The 23,793-nt window shown below is 38.4% G+C and overlaps 1 protein-coding gene across 1 annotated transcript; it reads right to left on the minus strand.

Moving 5' to 3' along the window:
- Positions 1 to 9,570: 9,570 nt before the first annotated feature.
- Positions 9,571 to 11,031, minus strand: LOC138338762 (uncharacterized). Its single transcript, XM_069289850.1, has 3 exons — positions 10,843 to 11,031; positions 10,299 to 10,482; positions 9,571 to 10,055 (listed from the first exon to the last, which is right to left on the minus strand). The coding sequence occupies exons 1-3, from the start codon at positions 11,029 to 11,031 to the stop codon at positions 9,571 to 9,573; spliced, it is 858 nt and encodes a 285-aa protein (XP_069145951.1).
- Positions 11,032 to 23,793: the final 12,762 nt, after the last annotated feature.

Genomic DNA, 23,793 nt, shown 5'->3' on the forward strand with positions numbered 1-23,793 from the left:
GAGGAAGAGGATACTTGTTCTTAACCGTTACCTTATTTAGTTGTCTGTAGTCTATGCACATTCGAAACTCCCACCCTTTTTCTTCACAAATAATACTGGAGCACCCCAAGGAGATGCACTTGGTCTAATAAAGCCTTTGCTTAGCAACTCTTGAAGTTGTGCCTTTAACTCTCTTAACTCCGGGGGAGCCATTCTATAAGGGGGTATAGAAATGGGGCGAGTACCCGGTTCAAGATCGATGCAAAAGTCAATATCTCTATCCGGTGGCATGCCAGGAAGGTCTGCGGGAAACACATCTAAAAACTCACGAACTATCGGAACCGACTCAATTGGAGGTACTTGGGTAGTATCATTTCGGAGGTGTGCCAAGAACGCTAAACAACCCTTACTAACCATTTTCTTAGCACGAAGAAAGGAGATAATACGAACCGCATTGGAAGTGTAGTCACCCTCCCACACTAACAGATCTGTCCCAGGCTTGGCTAACGTCACAAGTTTAGCATTACAATCCAAGATCGCAAAATTCAGAGAAAGCCAAGTCATACCCAGAATTACATCAAAATCAACCATTTCTAAGATAACCAAGTCTACATAAGTATTGTTCCCCACAAAATTCACCAAACAAGACCTATATATCCTTCCAACTATTACGACTCATCCACCGGAGTAGACACACGAATAGGTATGTCGAGCAATTCACAATGTAAATCAAGACCATTAGCAAATGCGGAAGATACATATGAAAATGTAGAGCCAGGGTCAAACAATACAAAAGCCATGCAATCACAAACCGAAAGATTACATGTAATGACAGCATCTGATGTCTCCGCTTCTGACCGCCCAGGGAAAGCGTAACAATGGGCCCTCTCACCTGTCTGTCCGTTGCCCTTACCATGTTGTGATGTAGTGGCTCCAGTTTGCCCATCACCCCGGACTTTTTGGTGACCACCATTACCTCGACCACCGTGTCCTCCAGAATGACGGCCTCTTCCATAACCACCTCTGCCTCTAACATTTGGAGGTCTGTAACTCTGTTTCGGACAATTTCTCCTAACGTGCCCAGTCTCCCCACATCCATAACACTCTCAGGATTCAAGCATAGGTCTTTCAGAGAAGTGTTGACCGGTCTGAGGTGGTCCCCCAACTACAGTCTGTAGTGAAGACTGAATTGGTCGGACTGAGTAACCTCCTGAACCCTGTCCTCTAGAGTAAGAACCATTAAACTCACCTCCCTTTCGAAACATTTTTGATGTAGTTTCCATGGTGAAGTCATCTGGCTTCACTCCCTCTACCTCTATCACGAAGTCTACCACTTCTTGAAAAGATTTCGTTGTAACGGCTACCTGTAAGGCTGAAATCCACAACTCTAATATCAACCCCTTCACAAAACGGCGAATCCGCTCTTGTGGACTGAAACATAGTTGGGTGGCATACCGGGATAATGCATGAAACTTAGCCTCATATGCAGTAACCGACATCCTACCTTGCTCTAGGCTCAAAAATTCATCTCTTTTCCTATCCCTCAAAGTTCAGAGGATATACTTCTCCATAAACAAGCTAGAGAATGATGCCCAAGTCATAGGTGGTGCCTCTGTTGGTTGACACTCAACATGTGACCGCCACCACATTTTGGCGTTCCCTTGAAACTGATAAGTCACAAAATCAACACCAAACCGTTCTACTATACCCATCTTGTGTAATAGCTCATGACAGTCAACTAGAAAATCGTAAGCATCCTCCGATTCAGCACCCTTGAAGACTGGAGGTTTCAATTTCAAGAACTTACTGAAAAGTTCATGCTGATCATTTATCATTACAGGCCCTGCAGTCAGACGAGGAAATGTGCCTATTTCCAATGAGGCATCCATGCGGGGAGCCACAGTAGCCACATGTTGTACCTCCGGAGCCTGAGGTGCTGGTGCAGATAACACTGGAGGTGTTTGACCTTGATCAGATAACCCACTAAGATAAGCAAGCACCTGATTTATCATCTCTGGGGTAGGCTGGGGTGGCAATCCCTCATTCTGCACTTGTTCATTTTCCCCATCCTCCCCTTCTCTTATTACTTCCTCAGTCGGTGGAGGAGTCACTGCCCTAGTATCAGATGGGCTAGGTGCTCGTCCTCTTCCCCTAGAGGACGTCCTCTCACGACCTCTACCACGGCCTCTTGCCGCTGCTCTTCCTCGAGCTACAGCCCCAGTGGCTGGCTCAGACGCACCCTGTCCCGCCGGTGCTGGTGTTGGTGTGGTTGTTGCTCTAGTTCTAACCATCTGCGAAATAGAGTGAAGATGGTCAGATACCAATTTGTATCACCTAGATACCAATTGGACCTAAGTTATAGCACGAAAGAAAGAAAGAATAGAATTTTCCTAAAGTCTTATAGCCTCTCAAAGAAAAGTAAGGGCGTCCCCCTACCGTTCCTTAAGACTCTACTAGACTCGTTCATGTGTGATGAGACCAACGAACCTAATGCTTTGTTACCAAGTTTGTGACGACCCAAATCGGGCCGCGACTGGCACCCACACTTACCCTCCTATGTGAGTGAACCAACCAATCTAAACCTTAACATTTCAATATAATATCAACAGAAAGTAATGCGGAAGACTTAAACTCATTAATAAAAATCAATTCAATAACTTCTAAAAACTCAACAACTATTATTATCCCCAAAATCTGGAAGCCATCATTACAAGAACATCTATCCTCAAATTACTAATCTAAGAGTATCTAAGAATCTAAAATACATAAAAAGCTAGTCCATGCCGGAACTTCAAGGCATCAAGACATGAAGAGGAAGATCCAGTCCAAGCTAGAAGCATTAGCTCACCCTGAAATCCGGAGTACTGAAGACTGGCTAGAGTTGCGGTTGAGTTGAAGACTACGGCACGTTTGCTGCGCTCCACAAATAATCAAAAAGAAACATACAAGTAGGGGTCAGTACAAAACACGGGTACTCAGTAGATATCATCGGCCAACTAAAAATAGAAAACAGTATATATCAGATAATATCATAAATCAACTACAATACTCAATCTGTAGCAACACCATGTACAAGGATCTTTGCTAAATAATGTCAAGTACATTCATGAGGACTCAAGCCTCCATATCATACTCATTTGGGAATTAGGTTCATTAGATTGAGTATATTAACATCTTTCAGGATTCATCACCTTTATTTTTGTGTCGGTACGTGACACTCCGCTCCCTTACTATTATGTGTCGGAACGTGACACTCCGATCCCCTAGTTCTACGTGTCGGTTCGTGACACCCGATCCCCTAATTCTACGTGTCGGTTCGTGACACCCGATCCCCTAATTCTACGTGTCGGTTCGTGACACCCGATCCCCTAATTCTACGTGTCGGTTTGTGACACCCGATCTCCTATTTCTATGTGTCGGTTCGTGACACCCGATCCCCTAATTCTACGTGTTGGTTCGTGACACCCGATCCCCTAATTTCATTCCATTAATTCCTCAAGCCTTCTTTTATACCAAGGCATCATCAATCTCATTACTTTAGTTCATCAAGCCTTCTTTTATACCAAGACATCATCATTAACAAGGGGTTTTCAAGATTTGGGATTCAATAGCTTCATCATGCTTATTTCATCACAATTATATAATCACATTCATGCAAGCATACAATTATGCATATAGAAGACTTACAATACACCCAACACATATCATTCGCTATTAAGAGTTAACTACGAATAGTATAAAAGCCATAACCTACCTCCACCGAAGATTCGTGATCAAGCAAGCAATTTCCCAAGCCTTTTTGTTTTCCTCTTCTCGTTCGATCCTCTCTCTCTCTTTGTTCTTTCTATTTTCTTTATTCAAACCCTCTTTCTTTTACCCTAATTAGCATATAATTAAGAATAAAAGATGGCAATAATAACCCACTAATTTACTTAAGGTTACCTCTTTTAACCCCCAAGTAATTAGACTTATTAAGATTAACCCACTAACTTTATAATTAAAGCCGGAATAGTCAAAAACGTCCCTTAAAACCTTAAAGAAATCCAACTCCGCCTGGGATTACGCAGCCTGTGACGGGCCATCGTTCCTGCGACGGTCCTTCCTGCTGCTCCATCACAGAGTTCAGAGACTTAATTCTCTGAAGAGTCTGTGACGGTCCGTCACGCCTGTGACGGTCCGTCCTGCCATTCCGTTACGAAGTTCAGAGAGTCGATTTCCGTACCCATTTTTCAGAATTTCTAAGTGTTTTGAAACGAGACCCCTCGACGGTCCGTCATGCCCATGACGGTCCGTCGTGGGTTCCGTCGTCTCAGCCTGTTTTTCCAGAAATAAAATCTGCTGCTCAAAACGACTAAACAGGTCGTTACAAATTGTCATGATCTTTTTTTAGAGTCAAATTATAAGAACTTTGACCAATATTTTACAATGTTATTTTCATCATATTGACAAGCGCAAAAATGCAATTTATAATACTTTTTATATAGTTTTTGAATATCTAATTTTTTTAAAAAAAATTAAATTAATATAATCTAATTTTACTTTAAAAAATAAATCAAATTAATTTTCCAAAAATATAACATGACAAATAAAAATGAACGACGAGAGTAAAATGAAAAAAATGATACACTTAAATTGCAAGAGGAGAGAGAAGGAATAAGTAAAGTAGAAAGTACAAGTAAATTTTTAATTTCTATATATTTGACATCCTGCATTGCCTTTTTATAGGAAAAATATTACTTGGAGAAGTAATGTTGCTACAGTAAAAGGTGGGTTCCATGCCATTCACATGTTTACAATACTCCCCCTTAGATGTTCATATAATATGGATATATATATATATACTGTAACGACCCATTTGTTCAATTTGAGCAATAGAGCATTTTATTTCATAAAGGAGTCCTTCGATAGATTCTAAATAAATTTTTTTGGACTATTTGTAATTATATTATAAGATTAGTAGGGTAGTTTTAATAATTGATTTAGTTGGTGGTTAAAGAAATAACATTATAATTTATATTTGGTTACTTTCACACTTTTATAATTATTCATTAATTATTGAACAAATATGTTGTTACAATTGAAACGTGGGACAATATTTAAAATTGATTGGTTAAAGGGAAATTGTTTAATGATTAAAGTAATGTAAATTATTATTAAAGCAATAAGTGGACTACAGGTAAAAAATTTACAAAATTGAATTGTCATTGTTATTTTCGTGATTCTGAATGGATTTCGTCAGTTTTGGTGTGATATTGGTTTCCCTTGGTTAGTTTATTTGTCAGGTTCATCTGTTGGCTTCCACTGGTATCATGACAGTGGTAGCTTTACCACCTTATAAACCAAAAATTTGATATATAGTATTAAATATAAGGTGTAGTTATTATAAGGTGTAGTACATGAAAGTTATGCTAATAGAGACTTACCCTTAGGATTGAACTTTAAGAACTTGATTATAGAATTAGGAGATTTTTGGGTCTAAGCTAGACATATAATAACATGAGTATTTATAGGATTGTTAACTTACAAACTATGCATATACACTTGATAGATGGGAAAGGTTTGAAAGCATTGAGGAAAGGAAAAGCATTGAGAAGTAGTTGGTCGACTTCGATTCTTCGGTTGAGGTAGGTTATGGTTTATGCTATTTCATAGTAAACTCTTAATAGCGAATGATATGTATTGGGTAGTATTGTAAAGTCTTCTATATGCTTAATTGTATGCTTGCATGATGTGATTATGTAATTGTAATGGGTTGGAAAGATGAGGCTGTGAATCTTAATCCTTAAATCCACTCTGTTAATGATGATGTCTTAGTATAAAAGAAGGCTTGATGAACTAAAAGAATGAGGGTAATGGATCGGGTGTCACGAACCGACACGTAGTATTAGGGGATCGGAGTGTCACGTTCCGACAACAAGATAGTAGAGGATCGGAGTGTCACGTTCTAACAACAGGATAGTAGAGGATCAGAATTTCACGTTCCGACACCAGGATAGTAGAGGATCGGAGTGTCACGTTTCGACACCAGGATAGTAGAGGATCGGAGTTCACGTTTCGACACCAGGATAGTAGTGGATTGGAGTGTCACGTTCCGACACTAGGATAGTAGAGGATCGGAGTTTCGCGTTCCGACACCTAGATAGTAGGGGATCGAAGTGTCACGTTCCGACACCAGGATAGTAGTGGATCTTGAATTATATTAATATACTCAATTTAAAGAACCATTTCCCAAATGAGTATGGTGTGGAGGCTTGAGTCCTTATAGATGTGCTTGGTGTTGTGGCCAAGGGTTATGGTACTTGTTGTATCCCCTGTTGAGTATGTAGTTGATTTTATATTATTATTTGATATATATTGCTTTCTATTTTGAGTTGGCCGATGATACCTACTCAGTACGTGTTCCTTGTACTGACCCCTACCTGTATTTGTTTTCCTTGTTATTTATGGAATGCAGCAAACGTGCCATCAACTTCGACTGGTTCGCAACTCTAGCCAATTCTCATCACACCAGAATTCAGGGTGAGCAATTGTTTCTAGCTTGGACTGGATATTCTTCTTCACGTCTTGATGCCTTGAAGTTCTGGCATGGACTAGCTGTTCATTTATTTTAGCTTCTTAGATACTCTTAGATTTAGTAATTTGAGGATAGATATTCTTCTAAAAACTCAAATTACTAAATCTAAGAGTATCTAGGAAGCTAAAATAAATAAACAGCTAGTCCATGCCGGAACTTCAAGGCATCAAGACATGAAGAAGAAGATCCAGTCCAAGCTAGAAACAATAGCTCACCCTGAAATGTGGTGTGATGAAGACTGGCTAGAGTTGAGGACGAGTTGAAGACGATGGCACGTTTGCTACACTCCACAAATAACAAGGAAAAGCAAATAGAAGTAGGGGTCAGTACAAGGCACAAGTACTGAGTAGGTATCACCGGCCAACTCAAAATAGAAAGCAATATATATCAGATAATAACATAAAATAAACTAATATTCTCAACAGGTGACAACAACAAGTTCCATAACCATTGGCCACAACACCAAGAATATCTATGAGGACTCAAGCCTCCACACCATACTCATTTGGGAAACAGGTTCTTTAAATTGAGTATATTAACATAATTCAAGATTCATTCTCTTTACTATCCTGGTGTCGGAACGTGACACTCCGATCCCCTTCTATCCTGGTGTCGGAACGTGACACCCGATCCACTACTACTACGTGTCGGTTCGTGACACCCGATCCCCTAATCTCATTATTTTCCAGTTCATCAAGCCTTCTTTTATACCAAGACATTATCATTAACAAAGTGGATTTAAGGTTTAAGATTCACAACCTCATCTTTCTAATCCATTACAATTACATAATCACATCATGCATGCAGACAATTAAGCATATAGAAGACTTTACAATACTACCCAATACATATCATTCGCTACTAAGAGTTTACTATGAAATAGCATAAACCATAACCTACCTCCACCGAAGAATCGTGATCAAGCAATCTACTTCCCCATAGCTGCGTTCTTCTTCGTTCTCTCTCTCTCTCTCTCGTTCGTCCCTCTTCTCTCTGTTCTTTTTATTTTTCTTATTCAAACCCTTTTTCTTTTACCCTAATTATCATATAATTTAGTATCACAGATAGCCGCGAGTGGCAACCACACTTATCCTACTATGTGAGCGAACCAACCAATCTAAACCGCAACACTTCAATACAATATAACCAGAATATAATGCGGAAGACTTAAAACTCATTAACAAAATCAATTAATAACTTCTAAAATTTATCAATTACTATCCCCAAAAGCTGGAAGTCATCACCACAAGAACGTCTATCCTCCAATTTACTAAATCTAAGAATGTCTAAGAAACTAAAACAATTAAACAGCTAGTCCATGCCGGAATTTCAAGGCATCAAGACATGAAGAAGAAGATCCAGTCCAAGCTAGAAGCATTAGCTCACCCTGAAATCTGGTGTGATGAAGACTGGCTAGAGTTGCGGCGGAGTTGAAGACGATGACACGTTTGCTGCACTCCACAATTAACAAAGAAAAACAAATACAAGCAGGGGTCAGTACAAAACACAAGTACTGAGTAGGTATCATCGACCAACTCAAAATAGAAAACATTATATGTCAGGTAATAACATAAAACCAACCAAATACTTAACAGGTAATAGCAACACACATAAGAATCATTTATAAATAACATCAATTACACCCATGAGGACTCAAGCCTCCATACCATACTCATTCGGGAAATAGGTTCATTAAATTGAGTATATTAACATCTTTCAAGATTCATTCTCTTTGCTATCCTGGTATCGGAACGTGACACTCCGATCCTCATCATACTATCCTGGTGTCGGAACGTGACACCCGATCCACTACTACTTCCTGGTGCTGGAACGTGACACTTCGATCCTCATCATACTATCCTAGTGTCAGAACGTGACACCCGATCCATTAATACTATCCTGGTGTCAGAACGTGACACTCCAATCCTCATCATACTATCCTGGTGTCGGAATGTGACACTCCGATCCATTAATACTATCATGGTATCGAAACGTGACACCCGATCCTCTATTACTATCCTAGTGCCGGAACGTGACACCCGATCCACTAACCTCATTCTTTTAGTTCATCAAGCCTTCTTTTATACCAAGGCATCATAATTAACAAAGAGGTTTCAAGGTTTAGGATTCAACAGCCTCATTATGCTTATTTTATCACAATTATATAATCACATCATGCAAGCACACAATTAAGCATATAGAAGGGTTTACAATACTACCCAATACATATCATACGCTATTAAGAGTTTACTATGAAATAACATAAACCATAACCTACCTTTACCGAAGAATTCGTGATCAAGCAAGTTAATTCCCCAATGCTCTGCTATCCTCTTCGTTCCTCTCTCTCGATCGATCGATCGCTTCTCCCTTTCTCTCTCTGTTCTTTCTATTTTTCTTATTCAAACTCTTTTTCTTTTACCCTAATTACCATATAATAAAAGTATAAAAGATGACAAAAGTAACCCACTAATTAATTCAAGGTTATCTTCTTTAACCCCTAAGTAATTGAATTATTAACATTCAACCACTAACTTTATAATTATAACATGAATAGTCCAAAACGCCCCTTAAAACATTTAACAGAATTCCGACCCAGTCAGGGTTACGCAGCCTGTGACGGCCCGTCGTGCCTGCGACGGTCTGTCCTGCTGCTTCCGTCACAAAGTTCAGAGACTCAATTCATTAAAGAGTCTGTGACGGCCCGTCATGTCTTCTACGGTCCGTCCTACCATTTCGTCGCGAAGTTCAGAGAGTTGATCTCAGTACCCAAATTTCTAAATTCTAAGTGTTTTGGAATGAGACCCCCTCGATGGTCCGTCGTGCCCATGACGGTCCGTCGTGGGATCCGTCGACTAGACAGTTATTACCAGAAATTACTCTACTACTCAAAACGACTAAATAGGTCATTACAATAGATACCAATTTACCCAATCGTTTGTCCTCGAACGATCACAAGAAGGAAAACAAGAGCGAAAAGGAGTACCTGAATCTGTAAACAGGTGTGGGTATCTTTCTTACATATCAGCCTTCTTCTCCCAAGTGGGTTCTTCAACTGGTCGATTCTTCCATTGAACTTTAATGGATGCAATCTCCCTTGACCTCAACTTGCGGACTTCTCTATCTAAAATAGCAACAGGCTCCTCCTCATAAGACAAATTCTCATCAAGCAGAACCAAATCCGAACGAATGATGTAGTTTCCATCCCCATGGTATCTTTTCAACATAGACACATGAAATACCGGATGCACTCCTGACAGTCCTGAAGGTAAGGCCAATTCATAAGCTACCTCCCCCATGCGCTTCAGGACTTCAAAGGGACCAATATACCTCGGACTAAGCTTACTTCGCTTACCAAACCGCATCACCCCTTTCATGGGCGAAACCTTTAGCAAGACTTGCTCACCCTCCATAAACTCTAAATCTCTAACCTTACGATCTGCATATTCTTTCTGCCTACTTTGAGCCGCTAAAAGCTTTTCTTGAATGCATTTCACTTTATCTAATGATTCCCTCAGAAGGTCAGTACCCCAAGGTCTAACCTCAAATGCATCAAACCACCCAATGGGAGACCTACATCTTCTCCCATACAATGCCTCAAAAGGGGCCATATCAATACTTGAGTGATAGCTATTGTTGTAGGAGAACTCTGCTAAGGGTAAGAAGTTATCCCAATGGCCACCAAATTCTATCACACATGCACGAAGCATATCCTCCAACACTTGAATCGTTCGCTCAGACTGACCATCGGTCTGAGGGTGAAATGCGGTACTCAGATACAACCTAGTACGCAATTCAGCATGCAATGTTCTCCAAAACTTAGAAGTAAACTGTGTACCTCTATCTGATATGATGGAGAGTGGAACCCCATGCAATCGAACAACTTCCAAGATATAAAGTTTGGCTAACTTCTCTGCATTGTAAGTCACCTTGAAAGGAATGAAATGAGTAGACTTAGTTAATCTGTCAACAATTACCCAAATGTAGTCATACTTACCCATTGTCTTTGGAAGACCAACCACGAAGTCCATTGCAATTCTCTTCCACTTCCATTCCGGAATGGGCATTCTCTGAAGTGTTCCTCCAGGCCTCTGGTGTTCATACTTTACTTGCTGACAATTTGGACATTTGGCGACAAACTCAACAATGTCACGCTTCATTCTACTCCACCAAAAATGTTGCTTTAGGTCACGATACATCTTGGTTGCACCAGGGTGTATAGAATACCTTGAACTATGAGCCTTTGTCAGAATAGTGTTGATCAAATCATCGATGCGGGGTACACATACCCTTCCCTTAATTCTTAAAACACCTTCCTCATCGATTTGTGCTTCCTTAGCCTCTCCACGCAACACGTTATCTCGGATCCGGATCAGTTTCTCATCAGTAAACTGCTTTCCCTTAATCTTGTCAAGAAAGGAAGATCTTGCCTCCACGCAGGCCAAAAACCCTCCCTTCTCATTTCCCTCTAACCTCATAAAGTCGTTAGCCAGAGTTTGAACCTCTCTAGCCAATGGACGTCTAGAAACTTGCAAGTGAGCTAGACTTCCCATGCTTCCTGCCATTCTACTTAAAGCATCTGCCACAACATTAGCTTTTCCTGGATGATACAAGATAGTGATATCGTAGTCCTTCAGTAGTTCCATCCATCTCCTCTGTCTCAAGTTCAAATCCTTCTGATTAAAGACATACTGTAGGCTACGATGATCCGTATAGACTTCACACTTCACGCCATATAGATAGTGCCTCCATTGCTTTAATGCAAACACTACCGCAGCCAACTCCAAATCATGGGTCGGATAGTTACGTTCATGCACTTTTAATTGCCTCGAAGCATATGCAATTACATTCTTCTCTTGCATTAGCACTGCACCCAAACCGGAATAGGATGCATCACAATAGACAATGAAATTCTTACCTTCCACTGGCAAGGTAAGAATTGGTGCAGTAGTCAACAAGGTCTTGAGCTTCTGAAAGCTTTCTTCGCACTCGTCCGACCATACAAATGGAACACTCTTCTTAGTCAAATTTGTCCTTTTGGAAGCAACAGAGGAAAATCCCTTGACAAATCGACGGTAGTAGCTAGCTAAACCAACAAAGCTCCTTACCTCTGTAACATTAGTAGGTCTTTCCAAACTCTTCACTACTTCAATCATAAAGGGATCCACCATCACTCCATCCTTAGAAACTACGTGCCCTAAGAAGGACACCGAATCTAGCCAGAACTCATACTTGGAGAATATGGCATAAAGCTTTTTCTCCCTCAACATTTCCAATACAATTCTCAAGTGCTCCTCATGTTCTTTCTTGCTCTTTGAGTATACCAGTATATCATCAATGAATACGATGATAAAGAGATTCAGATATGGCTTAAAAGTCCCATTCATCAAGCTCATGAAAGAAGCAGGGGCATTCGTAAGCCCAAAAGACATTACTAAGAACTCATAATGCCCATACTTGGTCCAAAAAGCAGTCTTGGGCACATCCGTTGCCCGTATTTTCAATTGATGGTAACCGGATCTCAAATCAATTTTTGAGAAGGTACAAGCACCTTGTAACTGATAGAAGAAATCATCAATGCGAGGAAGAGGATACTTGTTCTTAACAGTTACCTTATTCAGTTGTCTGTAGTCTATGCACATCCGAAAACTCCCATCCTTCTTCTTCACAAACAAAACAGGAGCACCCCAAGGGGATGCACTTGGTCTAATGAAGCCTTTTCCTAACAATTCTTGAAGTTGAGCCTTTAACTCCCTTAACTCCGCGGGAGCCATTCTATAAGGGGGTATAGAAATGGGGTGAGTACCCGATTCCAGATCAATGCAAAAATCAATATCTCTATCCGGTGGCATACCAAAAAGGTCTGCAGGAAACACATCCAGAAACTCACGGACTACCGAAACCGACTCAATTGAAGGTACTTGGGTAGTATCATCTCTGAGGTGTGCCAAGAAAGATAAACACCCTTTACTAACCATTCTCTTAGCACGAAGAAAGGAGATTATACGAACTGGAGTGGAAGTGTAGTCACCCTCCCACACTAACGGATCTGTCCCAGGCTTGGCCAACGTCACAGTTTTAGCATTACAATCTAATATTGCAAAATTTGGAGAAAGCCAAGTCATACCCAGAATTACATCAAAATCAACCATATTTCTTATGATTATAATATGATTTTTAAATGAAAAGATGCATATTTCTAATAAATGTCCGTTTTTATTATTTTCATGCATTATGCCATGCTTAGTACATAAGGTTGTACTAACTCAATGATTTTATCTATCTCTACAGTTCTTGGTAGGTGAGGAGCATTTAGGAAGGAAAACTTGCACCGTAGCATCGTTTAAGAGAAGTTGAAGTATGTCCTTATTTGACTCGAGGGCATATATGTCTTTTATGTTTTCTATTAGAAGTATTGTAATAGACTAAGTATTTCTATATTTTGAAGTATGGGTTGTGTCCCAAATATTCTCGTATCTTAAGTTTGATGAGATTGAGACTTAGTGTTTCCTATGACATTTTATGAAAGAGATTTTTATAGACTATGATATGTTTTGTGAAAAAGTTTCAATTCCGCACTACTTTTCATTATGTTTATGCGATGAATGGTATGTAAGGGCTTGTACAAGACCTCTGAGAGGTCAAGTATGCCTGTTGAAATCCGAGATTACCCCTAACTTCTAGGGTGTGGTTTTGGGATGTGACAGTACTCATAACTTTTACTCTACGGCACGACATAGGAGTAGAAATAAATGGAAACTCGATTGTCCTAAAGCCTTTCTCCCATAGATGTGTCGCGACTAATACCGATGGTCAAGACTCTACTAGACGTGACTTGATGAGATTTCTTAATTTATAATACTACTTTCATAACATATGCTCTGATACCAAGCTTGTCACATCCCAAAACCACACCCTAGAAGTTAGGAGCAATCTCGGATTGCAACAGGCATACTTGACCTCTCAGAGGTCTTGTACAAGCCCTTACATATCATTCATCACATATACATAAAGAAAAGTAGTGCGGAATTAATACTTTTTACAAATATATCAAATTTTAAAAACTCTTTCATATTAAGTCATAAGAAATGCTAAGTCTCAATCTCATCAAACTTAAGACACGAGAATACTTGGGACACGGCCCATACTTCAAAATATAGAAATACTTAGTCTATTAGAATACTTCAATAAGAAACATAAAAGAAATCTATGCCCTCGAATCAAATGAGGACATACTTTGACTTCTCTTGACTGATGCTATGGTCCAAGTCTTCCTTCTCAAATGCTCCTCACCTACCAACAACTATAGAGATAGATAAAATCATGGATTAGTACAACCACATGAACTAAGTATGGCATAATGCATGGAAATCATGAAAATAGACATTTATTACAAATATGCGTCTTTTCATTTAAAAATCATATTATAATCATAATAACAACATTTATCAACTTAGAAAAACATAAGATAAAAATAAACCAAATATCATAATTTTTTAGGTCACTTTTTTGTAACCTCAACTAACTGTTACATGTTATAGTGAATTCCTTCATTGTACACTGAAGTTGCTTATCTTCACCTTAGACATCTTCTACTATGTAATCATCCCACTTAAAGATATCCTAAGACTTACTTAAGCAACACAAAGAGAGAACACCCATACACCCTTTCTAGGCATGCGTAAATGATCCTCAAGACTACTTATAATGAGTCACATACATACTTACAAGACATCAAAGCATCAACACATAGATAATATGATATTCCCCTTCCAAAGGCTATCAAAAGACCTCTTTAAGTAAATCAAGAAGATAATGTCCATGATTGATCTCTTAAAGATTACCTAAGTAATCCTTAAGAATACCTAAGTTTAGATCATGTTCACATAACCAACCAATTTCCCAATCTAGAGTCATTCTAGGTAAGATACGAAGTGACCATTCCTATGCCCCCTTCACACCTTAACTAGACACCTCTTAACTACTCTATATAAGTACTTATTCAATTAAAATACTTTCTTAACTTAAGTCAATACGTTCATTAGTTCATTTAGGAAATATTCAACACATAAAGGACATTACAGTAATGGTCTTGGACAAGACCTATGAACTCCAACTAACACCTTCAAAACCTATTGTGCAATGTCTAGATAGTGTTCCATACCACCACCTAAACTTCATAGAACTTCTATAATGCTAATAGGTATTCCATATAATTAGAATAGGCAATAACCGATTTAGACCATGATTGCAAGACATGGAATCCGAAGTTCTAACCTACTCCGACAAGGCCACATCAATTGCAAGTAAATCACATGACACAACCACCATAAGTGGACCATACCAATCACAATATAATTGACGTCTAATTAATATCAAAATAAAGGAATTAGGGAAGATTACCACCACATCATCCTCAACATCTCAATCCAATGACAAATCATCACATTCGATATCACAAGGCCATTACCCATGGCCATAACCAACAGTTCAACATAATTATAACAATATTCATGAAACTAGGTCAAATTACTACATATTCATCAATCCAAGGAAACCTAGATATCAATTTACTACAATTATTACATTAATCAATGGACGACATAAAACTACATTAGAATTCATCAACATTAGATCAATATCAAGTAACCCATAATTTAGTCAAAAACTAAGGTTCATCCAATTCATGGGTTCATAGGTTATTTTAGTTTGAAATCATCAATACGATAAAAATTCAATCATTATTTAATGTTTAAAAACCATTAATGTAACATTCCGGAAAATCATATGTCTAATGAAGAGCCCTTAAGTCTCTAAGAGTACGTAATAGGGGTACATAGGCACCCCAATGGCCAATATTGAGAAATATTGGGCATAGTATAGAAAAATTGGCTAAGGGATATTAGCTAATTTTCTATATATAAACAAGAAAAATACATTTTTGGGTTGTCATACCCCAATCCAAGATTCATTGACCAAGAAATGTACCTGCAATGCAGACCCTAGGCTAAAATGCAACAGATTCATTTCAAACACATGAAGTACTAGGCATCCAAGTGTCAAACCTAGTACCATAGAACATGACCGTTTAAAATGATCATGTAAATTAAGCAGTGCCCAAGGACATAGTGAGGATCCTTGGAAAAATAAGTAAGCATTCCCAAATGAACCATAAATAATAGTTAGTGAGGAAAGTACAACCAACACATGTGCAAGACATGTGAAGAAGATGCAAAAGGAGGGGACCACCCTAACCGAATTCGGTTAGGGTAGTTGGGGGAAAACGTGTACAAGGGACCCCTCCATGTAGAGACTAAATTCCTAACTAATTCTAAAATCTAATCTACAGTCCTAAATATCTAAATAACCTAGGACCAAACGAAATATCTATTTAGTGCACCCGACAACCTAGGACCAAAACCGGGTTGACACTAACCTAGTACTAGTTAAAGAGACAACTTAGTACCTAACCTAGGATGGTCCAAAAGGTTAGTTATGGTCCTCAACTTAGGGGTACTTTAGTAATCCCCCTAGGTTACCTAATTAATTAATTTAGCAAATTAATTAATTAATTTAAAAGGTCTAAAATCGAAACTAAAAAGGAAATTTTTAGATTTCGGTTAAGACAAGAAAGAGACAACCTAGTACCTAACCTAGGATGGTCCAAAGAGTTAGTTAAGATCTTAAATACTTAAGGGTAATTTAGTAATTACCCTAGTATACTTGATTAATTAATTTAGAAACTTAATTAATTAATTTAAAGGGGCAAAACCTAAATCACAATGCAATTTCCAGATTTCGGTTAAAACAAGAAAAAGACAACCTAGTACCTAACCTAGGATGGTTCAAAGGATTGGTTATGGTCCTAAAGACTTAAGGGTAATTTAGTAATTACCTTAGGTCACATAATTAATTAAATTATCAGTTTAATTAATTATTTTAAATGATCAAAACGAAATTCTTACACTAACTTAGTACAACTCAAGAAACACCCTAGTATTTAACCTAAGATGGTCCAAAAGGGTTAATTTTGGTTCCAATGACTTAGGGGTAATTTAGTCACCCTAGGTACCTAAATTAATTAAATTAAGGATTTAATTAATTAATATAAAGTCAAAATATTGACCAAAACCATAGTCAACACTAATTTCCAGATTTGACTAAGTGTTATGTTCTCCTATGTTTAATCAACTTTGGAGGGGCTTTTTGGTCATTGGTTAATTAGTTTATTAAATTAACTTATTAAACCTATGTTTTATAATTCAATATCAGTTCTTAAACCTAAAAATCACGTTCAAACTTATAGAAAAAGGCGACGCAAAAACAGCAAGCAACGAAAGAAAGAAAAACAGAAAAATTTATCGAATGGGACAACTTCCAACATGCTCTAAAAGAATGTCATATAAACTCATGAAACTCATTGAATAAAGTGTTCATCGTCCATAAACGATGATATCAATCTACTACACTAAAGTAAGTAAGTAAGTGACAAGAATGGGGTGTTAAAGGAAGTGAGACAAGCCTCACTTACACCTAAGCTACTACGTTAAAAGAATACTCACGTATGAATGTGTTAGAAGGTGTGAGCCAGTCTCATTAACAACAAAGTATGATATGTAAGGAAAATTCACATTTCATCAATGTAAAGTAAGGATGACTGTCATCAATAGATTAAGTAAATCTCAACCTAGAAGCAAGCCTCCATGATGCTTGAGTCAATACTAGAAGATAAAGAAGAAATGAACATTCAAGTAAAATGGATGAGTAATTATGAAAAGCAAATGTGCTAATGCTAATGAATGTGGTTAAAATATAATAAGAGGCTAATGTGAAATATGAGAGCAATCTCAAATGAGCCTAAGTAAATGTTACAAAAACGTACTGACCTATGAGAGTGTAAAGCTAATGACGAGACCAGTCTCTATGTACACTCTGTGAAAGTATTGAGATTGATGTATACTTAATACTAATGATGAGATGAGAAATCATCTATTGATCTATGATGTCCTCATACTAGAAGCCAGTTTCCATGAGTATGAGTTGAATGAAATGGAACTTTATACTGAGCACCGATAGGTTAGCTATGAATGGTGATGCCTTCTTTCGGGAAGGGCGGAGGTTCACGTAACTCTCATGAGATGAGACTTTCCGGCATGCCGGGTATGAGTATCCTTGTATCTCCTTGTCTTCGAACCGATACTGCCAATATAGGGATCTGGGGGTTCAATTCCCATGTAAGCTAGCATGTCTTGGGTAACTTTGGCCGGTGATTCCACCTCTTTTCAATGTGGGGTAGACACTGGATTTCATGATGCTCACATGATCTATGTCGGTTAAGGTTATAGTTCCTCAATGTATGAAAAATAATGAAATGAACGATGCTCAAGGTGTTTGTGCAAGACAATCAGGATGTGAAATCAGATTCAAGTAATGACATTAGGTCATTCTTGGTCATTGCACTTCATGATCCCGATAAGAGTCTTCAACTTCATCCTAGGTATAGCTGGTGTTTACATAAGCCTACAAATGAATGAAATGAATAATGTGAAGTACGAATGAACGAATGAAGCAGACTCTGTGTTTGCTAAAGAAGGCCCTCGGGTTGAGGTCCCATATGTTGGGCCCTCACTTGAGATGTCTTATGCTACATCAATGATTCCAAAGTCTCATGTATATGAAATGTATAATATATAAAACATTAAAGTAATGAAATTAATTGCATGATCAATATAGAATTGCTTATGAAAGGTAATGAATATATAATGTAAAGAATGACTCACTATAAGATAGGGAAATCATTCCTTAGTCCTTGGATTGCTTACATCGATTCATTATGGGTATGGAACTCCAATGAATCATTGCACTTGTAACTAAAACATAGGACCAAAGGATTTATTGAACTACACAACAACAAGAAGAAAAAGATTGAAAAATAATCAAAGTGTACAAAGAGGAGCTCCGGCCTAAGAGGATCAAAATCTCAAATCTTCGCCCCAGTTGTTCTAAAATTATGTTGATGATACTAATGTTTTGTAATCATATAGAAAATGAGTTATGTGCTTTGAATGCATTAAAACACATCATATCCGTACCACAATTCACAACCAATGAAATAAGAAAGTCTAGTGACTAGACTTTCCAGAAATAGCATGTCGTTTAGGAAGAGCTTTCATTGATCATGCATAGTTTTATGTGTATGTGTGCATACACCCACACTTAGTACAAGTGGTGTACTAACCCCCTACTATTTACTATTTTTATAGGTGCAGGTCAGAGGACAGGTTGACAACACACGCAGCGGTTTGGACTTCAGCGTTTCTCCAAACCATTTGGTAGGTCCTCATGATTTCGAGGATGCTACAGATTTAGTCTAGCCTTAGTTTTAGACATATCTAGTGGATGTTGTCCCTAGCATTTCTTTCGCACCTTCATTTCAAAGCTTTGTAATAAGGCCATGTTTGGAAAACTATTTATGATATATTCATCTTCAGTTTTGAATTTATTCTTTATGTTAAATGGTTGTTCTCTTATGTTGATCTTAGTATATGATGTATCTAGTTAATAATTATATGAAGTCTATGTATACTTCATACATATAAAAAGTTTTAAATTTTCCGCAAATTTAACAAAATTAATGTTATGAATGTAAGATGAGGCTTGTCTATGACCTCTGAGAGGCTAACGACGTCGGTTGTGATTTCAGAATCTGGGTTGTGACAATTAATGCAAGAACCTATGAAATAGATCATAAAATTAGACAATTCAACTTGAAAACTTTAGAAAACTTCTTGGTTGGGCTCCTTGATGAAGAAAGTTTCAAGTATTAAAACCCATACCTTGATGAATCTAATTATTTAATTTTATGAAGAATCTCCACTCAATTCGTAACTTTTAGGCCTTCCTTGAGTTTTGACTCCAAAGGAGTTCTAGAGAGAAGTCTAAGGAATTTGGGTTTTTGATTTTGAAGAATGAATTCTTCTAAGGGTTAAACATTTATATACACACTTGAAATACCAAAAAGACCCCTAAATAACTGCCAATACTCTTATTTGGAAGTGGGTGAAATTACAAGTTCACCCCTCACTTGGCAGTGAATTGCACGCGGAGACAGCTTCCCAGATAGAAGGGCCATCGACGGCCCGTTCCTTGACCAACGGACCGTCCTGTTGGTCCGTGGTCTGGGACTGAGGCTTATCTTTGGCATCTCCTCTACCATGTCTAACTACAAATCAATGATACCCTACCAATGGGGCGTTGACTGACCCACTGGGCGTCGATTGCCTCTGTGGTTTGGGCTGTCTTTGGCAGCCTTGGCACCAACTTTAGGTCCTTCCACAAGGACCCTTGGATAGTCCTTGGGGATGTTTTTCCAGACTTTTCCAACCCAAACATGATAGTATACAAGTTTATCACCTATCACATGAATTTCATCCAAAACGAAACGTAAAACTTGACAAAACATGCTTAAACACACAAGGTCATTTCAAGGCAACACTTTCAAACGTCATGGACGTTCATGGACGTTTGACCTCCAAACTCCACGAAACTTGTCACACTGCCTATTTATGCTATAGTAACTCATTTAAGAACCTTATAACCTCATGAATCACACATATAAACATAAAAAACATATGAGGCACATAGGTGACTTAATCGTCGAACATCTTAGTCGTCCCTTGGTGTTTTGACTTCCAATGCACCTAAACTCTTAGACACTACCTCAATATCACATTATATACCTATTTAGGACCTTATACCATCACTAAAAACATGTTAGGCTCTATTTCACATAAGTCATTTTTGGGGTCTTACAGTCATGCCACCATAGGGAATGACAACACTAGTACTAGGACTTCAAGGGAGGTCACTCAGGAAAGGATCCTGAAAGCTTCTTGGACAAGACGTTCAAGTCCCTTCAGTCTCTAGGATGTTCTAGTGAGATTTATAGAGTTGGCAGCATACAAACTAGAGGGCATGACTAACACTTGGTATGATATTGTATTGTTAGGTCGACCCACTAGACGACACCACTGAAGTGGGATGAATTCACCAAGTTGTTCATGGATAATTTCCTTCCTAACAGTCAGAGGCAAAAGTATGCAACACAGTTTGAGAGATTAGTACAGACTCCAAATAGGGATGTGGCAACTTATAATGCCAAATTTTATAAGCTAGCTAGATATGCTCATTTATTAGTACCCACTAAACTAGATAGAGTTCAGAGGTTCGTGCATGGGTTGGTTAGTGGTCTATTTAATTCCGTAACCTCAAATGTGAGTACCATGACTTATTCAGAAGCAGTTGATCTAGCTAGGAAGATTGAAGACAAAGGTCGAGAGGAGCGCGCAACCTATTGTATGCGTAAGAAGGCCAAGATGGAGAGATCTTATAGTGGCGACTTGGGTGAAAATCACAAAACAAAGAATCAGGGAAGGCAACAATATCTCTCTCAGATAAGGATGGATGTAGTTTTACAGTCAACATACAACCCACATCACAGACAAGGAATTCAAAAAAATCATTATTACCAGGACATCGTAATTCTGGGCAAATAAAATCCATTGCTCTATCCTGTCATACTTTTGGTAGATCACATGCAGTCCAGTGTCACATTTTGGTTGGAGGGTGCTTTTGGTGTGGTCAATTACGGCATCATTAGGGATTTCCCTCAACCTCCGAGAAACCCCACTCAGACTTCTAGTCAACTAGTTGAAACCTAATCAGACCACTCATAACGGTTCAAGTAATATCGGTACTGTAAACAGAGGTAGAGCTGTTGGAGATCGTTTCACTAGAAATAGAGGTTAAGGGAATGCTGGTAGAAGTCAATCAAGAGTTTTTGCACTTACTAGACAGGATGTTCATGCCTTAAATGCGATGGTTATGGGTATTTTTTCAGTTTTTTCCTTTGATGCACATGCTTTGATTGATCCAGGATCTATCCACTCCTATATGTCCTCATACTTCTCTTTGATATTTGTTAGACAACTAGAGATGTTGAATCATCCTTTTCTTGTTTCTACTCCTGTGGGGGATACTTTGTTAGTTAAGCATGAGTATTGTGATTGTCAGATTGATGTACCGTGGTTTCACAATACTTTTAGTGATTTTTCCTTAAGTTTAGTGTGTGTCTAGGGCCTTTTTAAAGTAATTTTAATGTTGTTTATCTGTGTTTGCAAGATAGTTGTCCAAAACAGAAATGCAAAACACTGTGCAGAAAAGGTGACCCACAAAGCCATTGATGGCCCATTGTTCCATTGACGGTCCGTAGGTGGTGGTCGTCAACTAGAGGTCCAAGCATCTGGAAGAAACTCGAGGAATTCTAACCAAGTATGGGGCTACGGAAGGATCGACAATCGATCGACTGACTAACGTACCGTCCTGGCAAACTGTCGATCAGATTAGAGATTAGTCCCAGTACGTGAAGCTGAAGAAAAACTAAGTGTGAAACGATGGAGGCATCGACAGACCGTAAGTGTATCGACGGACCGTGTTGTTGGTCCATTAATTGAACTAGAGAAGATGCAAAGATGAAAGCTTAAGAAGATGCTAAGTATAGATCAACAAAGGCAGTCGACGGACCGTCATTGGTGTCGTCGATTGAAGACGTGTTTCTGGACAAACTTTCCTTATTTAAAAACCTTTTAATTTAGGACTTTATTATTATAAATAGGGTTAAAAACCTTGTTTTTGGAATTGGAATTTTTGTTATTTTTCATATTTTTGTTATTGGAAGTTGAACTTTGGATTTTGGGAATTACTTCAAGCTCCTCGAATCGATTCTCAAGATATTTTCGTTAATTCAAGTGTTATTTCTGGATTTTCTTCAAACTTGTCAAAGTAAGTACATGAATTCTTGTTTAACAACTATCAATTGTGTATTTCTAAGCATGGTAACTAAATACACAACTAGGATTGTGGGAACAATGAGTGATTAACAAGGTAAAACTAACTAAATAACAATTCTAGAATAGGTTCTTGCATGTATTGATAATTCTTTTGCTTAGAAGTCTTTTTAACGAGTGCACGCGTTAGAACGTAACTTATCCTATTTCTACTTGCCGGACCAAGGAGATAGTTGATAGGAAAAGAATTATCAACATAGATTTAGTATACACTATCTAATAGGCTAGTTTCGATTGGTGCGAAGTAGTAACTAAGCCATACATCGAATATGATGCTTAATATGAGGTAAAAGGTAAGGGTTAGTAATTTAAATACACTTAGCCGGACCAAAGTACGGAGTGAAATTCTCTAGTTGCCGGACCAAGGAATTAGATATACATAACTTACCACTTTGCATGCAAGACACTAGGAAAGAATTGTTATAGCTAGGATTTCCGTGTTATAAACCTATTGGGAACACTTATACCCTAGTTACTCTCAACACTTGATAAACACCGAAGTTTTAATCTTGCTACTTGTTTTACATATGAATAATTGAACACTTTTGTTTCACACCCCCCCCCCTTAATTAAATGTTTTTGGAAAGCACTTGACTAAATTAGACGTAATCGTAGACTAAAGTTGAGTCTAAACCATTTTCCTCGTGGGATCGACCCCAACCTAATAATTGCGTTCTTTACTCGATACGACCGCTTTAGGGAAGTATAATTTGAGCTTGTCAAATTCTGGCGCCGCTGTTGGGGAAAATGGATTTTAGATTAAATTTAAGCGCAAAAACTGAATTTTAGTCAATAATTTCCTAATTTGACTTTTTTTTCTTTGTGTTAGACCTCTATTGTATGCCAAGTACATGGAGTCGAGGAGAATCAATACTTCCACTTGATCAAGAACTGAACCATACACTCCGCAAAATGAGCCGTACAATACTAATAATATTGGCGATGGGATCAACCGTCAACTCCCTCCGCCGGTTGATGCTCATAACCAAGTGATCGTGAAAAACCCTTATGAGGGCGCTCTGAGGAGACAACCTCCTGTCCCACGCCCTCAGGAGTATTATAGGGGCAATCTTAACATTGTCGATTCGGATAGACCTCTTGTCCTACCTCCTCTACCACAAGGTCATTCATTCGTGGTAACTAGTAGCCTGATACAGATGCTCACCACTAGAGGTTTATTTTTGGGGCTACCATATGAGGATCCACATGCTCACATCTCCAAATTGAGGTCGATATGCAAGAGTTGTGTAGGGAGATCAGACTTGGACATGGATATCATTGGATTAAAAGTGTTCCCTCTCTCACTGATGGGAAAGGCTGCAATCTGGTTTACTG

The sequence above is a fragment of the Solanum lycopersicum genome, chromosome 10 (assembly GCF_036512215.1).
Source record: "Solanum lycopersicum chromosome 10, SLM_r2.1".
In the NCBI taxonomy this organism is placed as follows: domain Eukaryota; kingdom Viridiplantae; phylum Streptophyta; class Magnoliopsida; order Solanales; family Solanaceae; genus Solanum; species Solanum lycopersicum.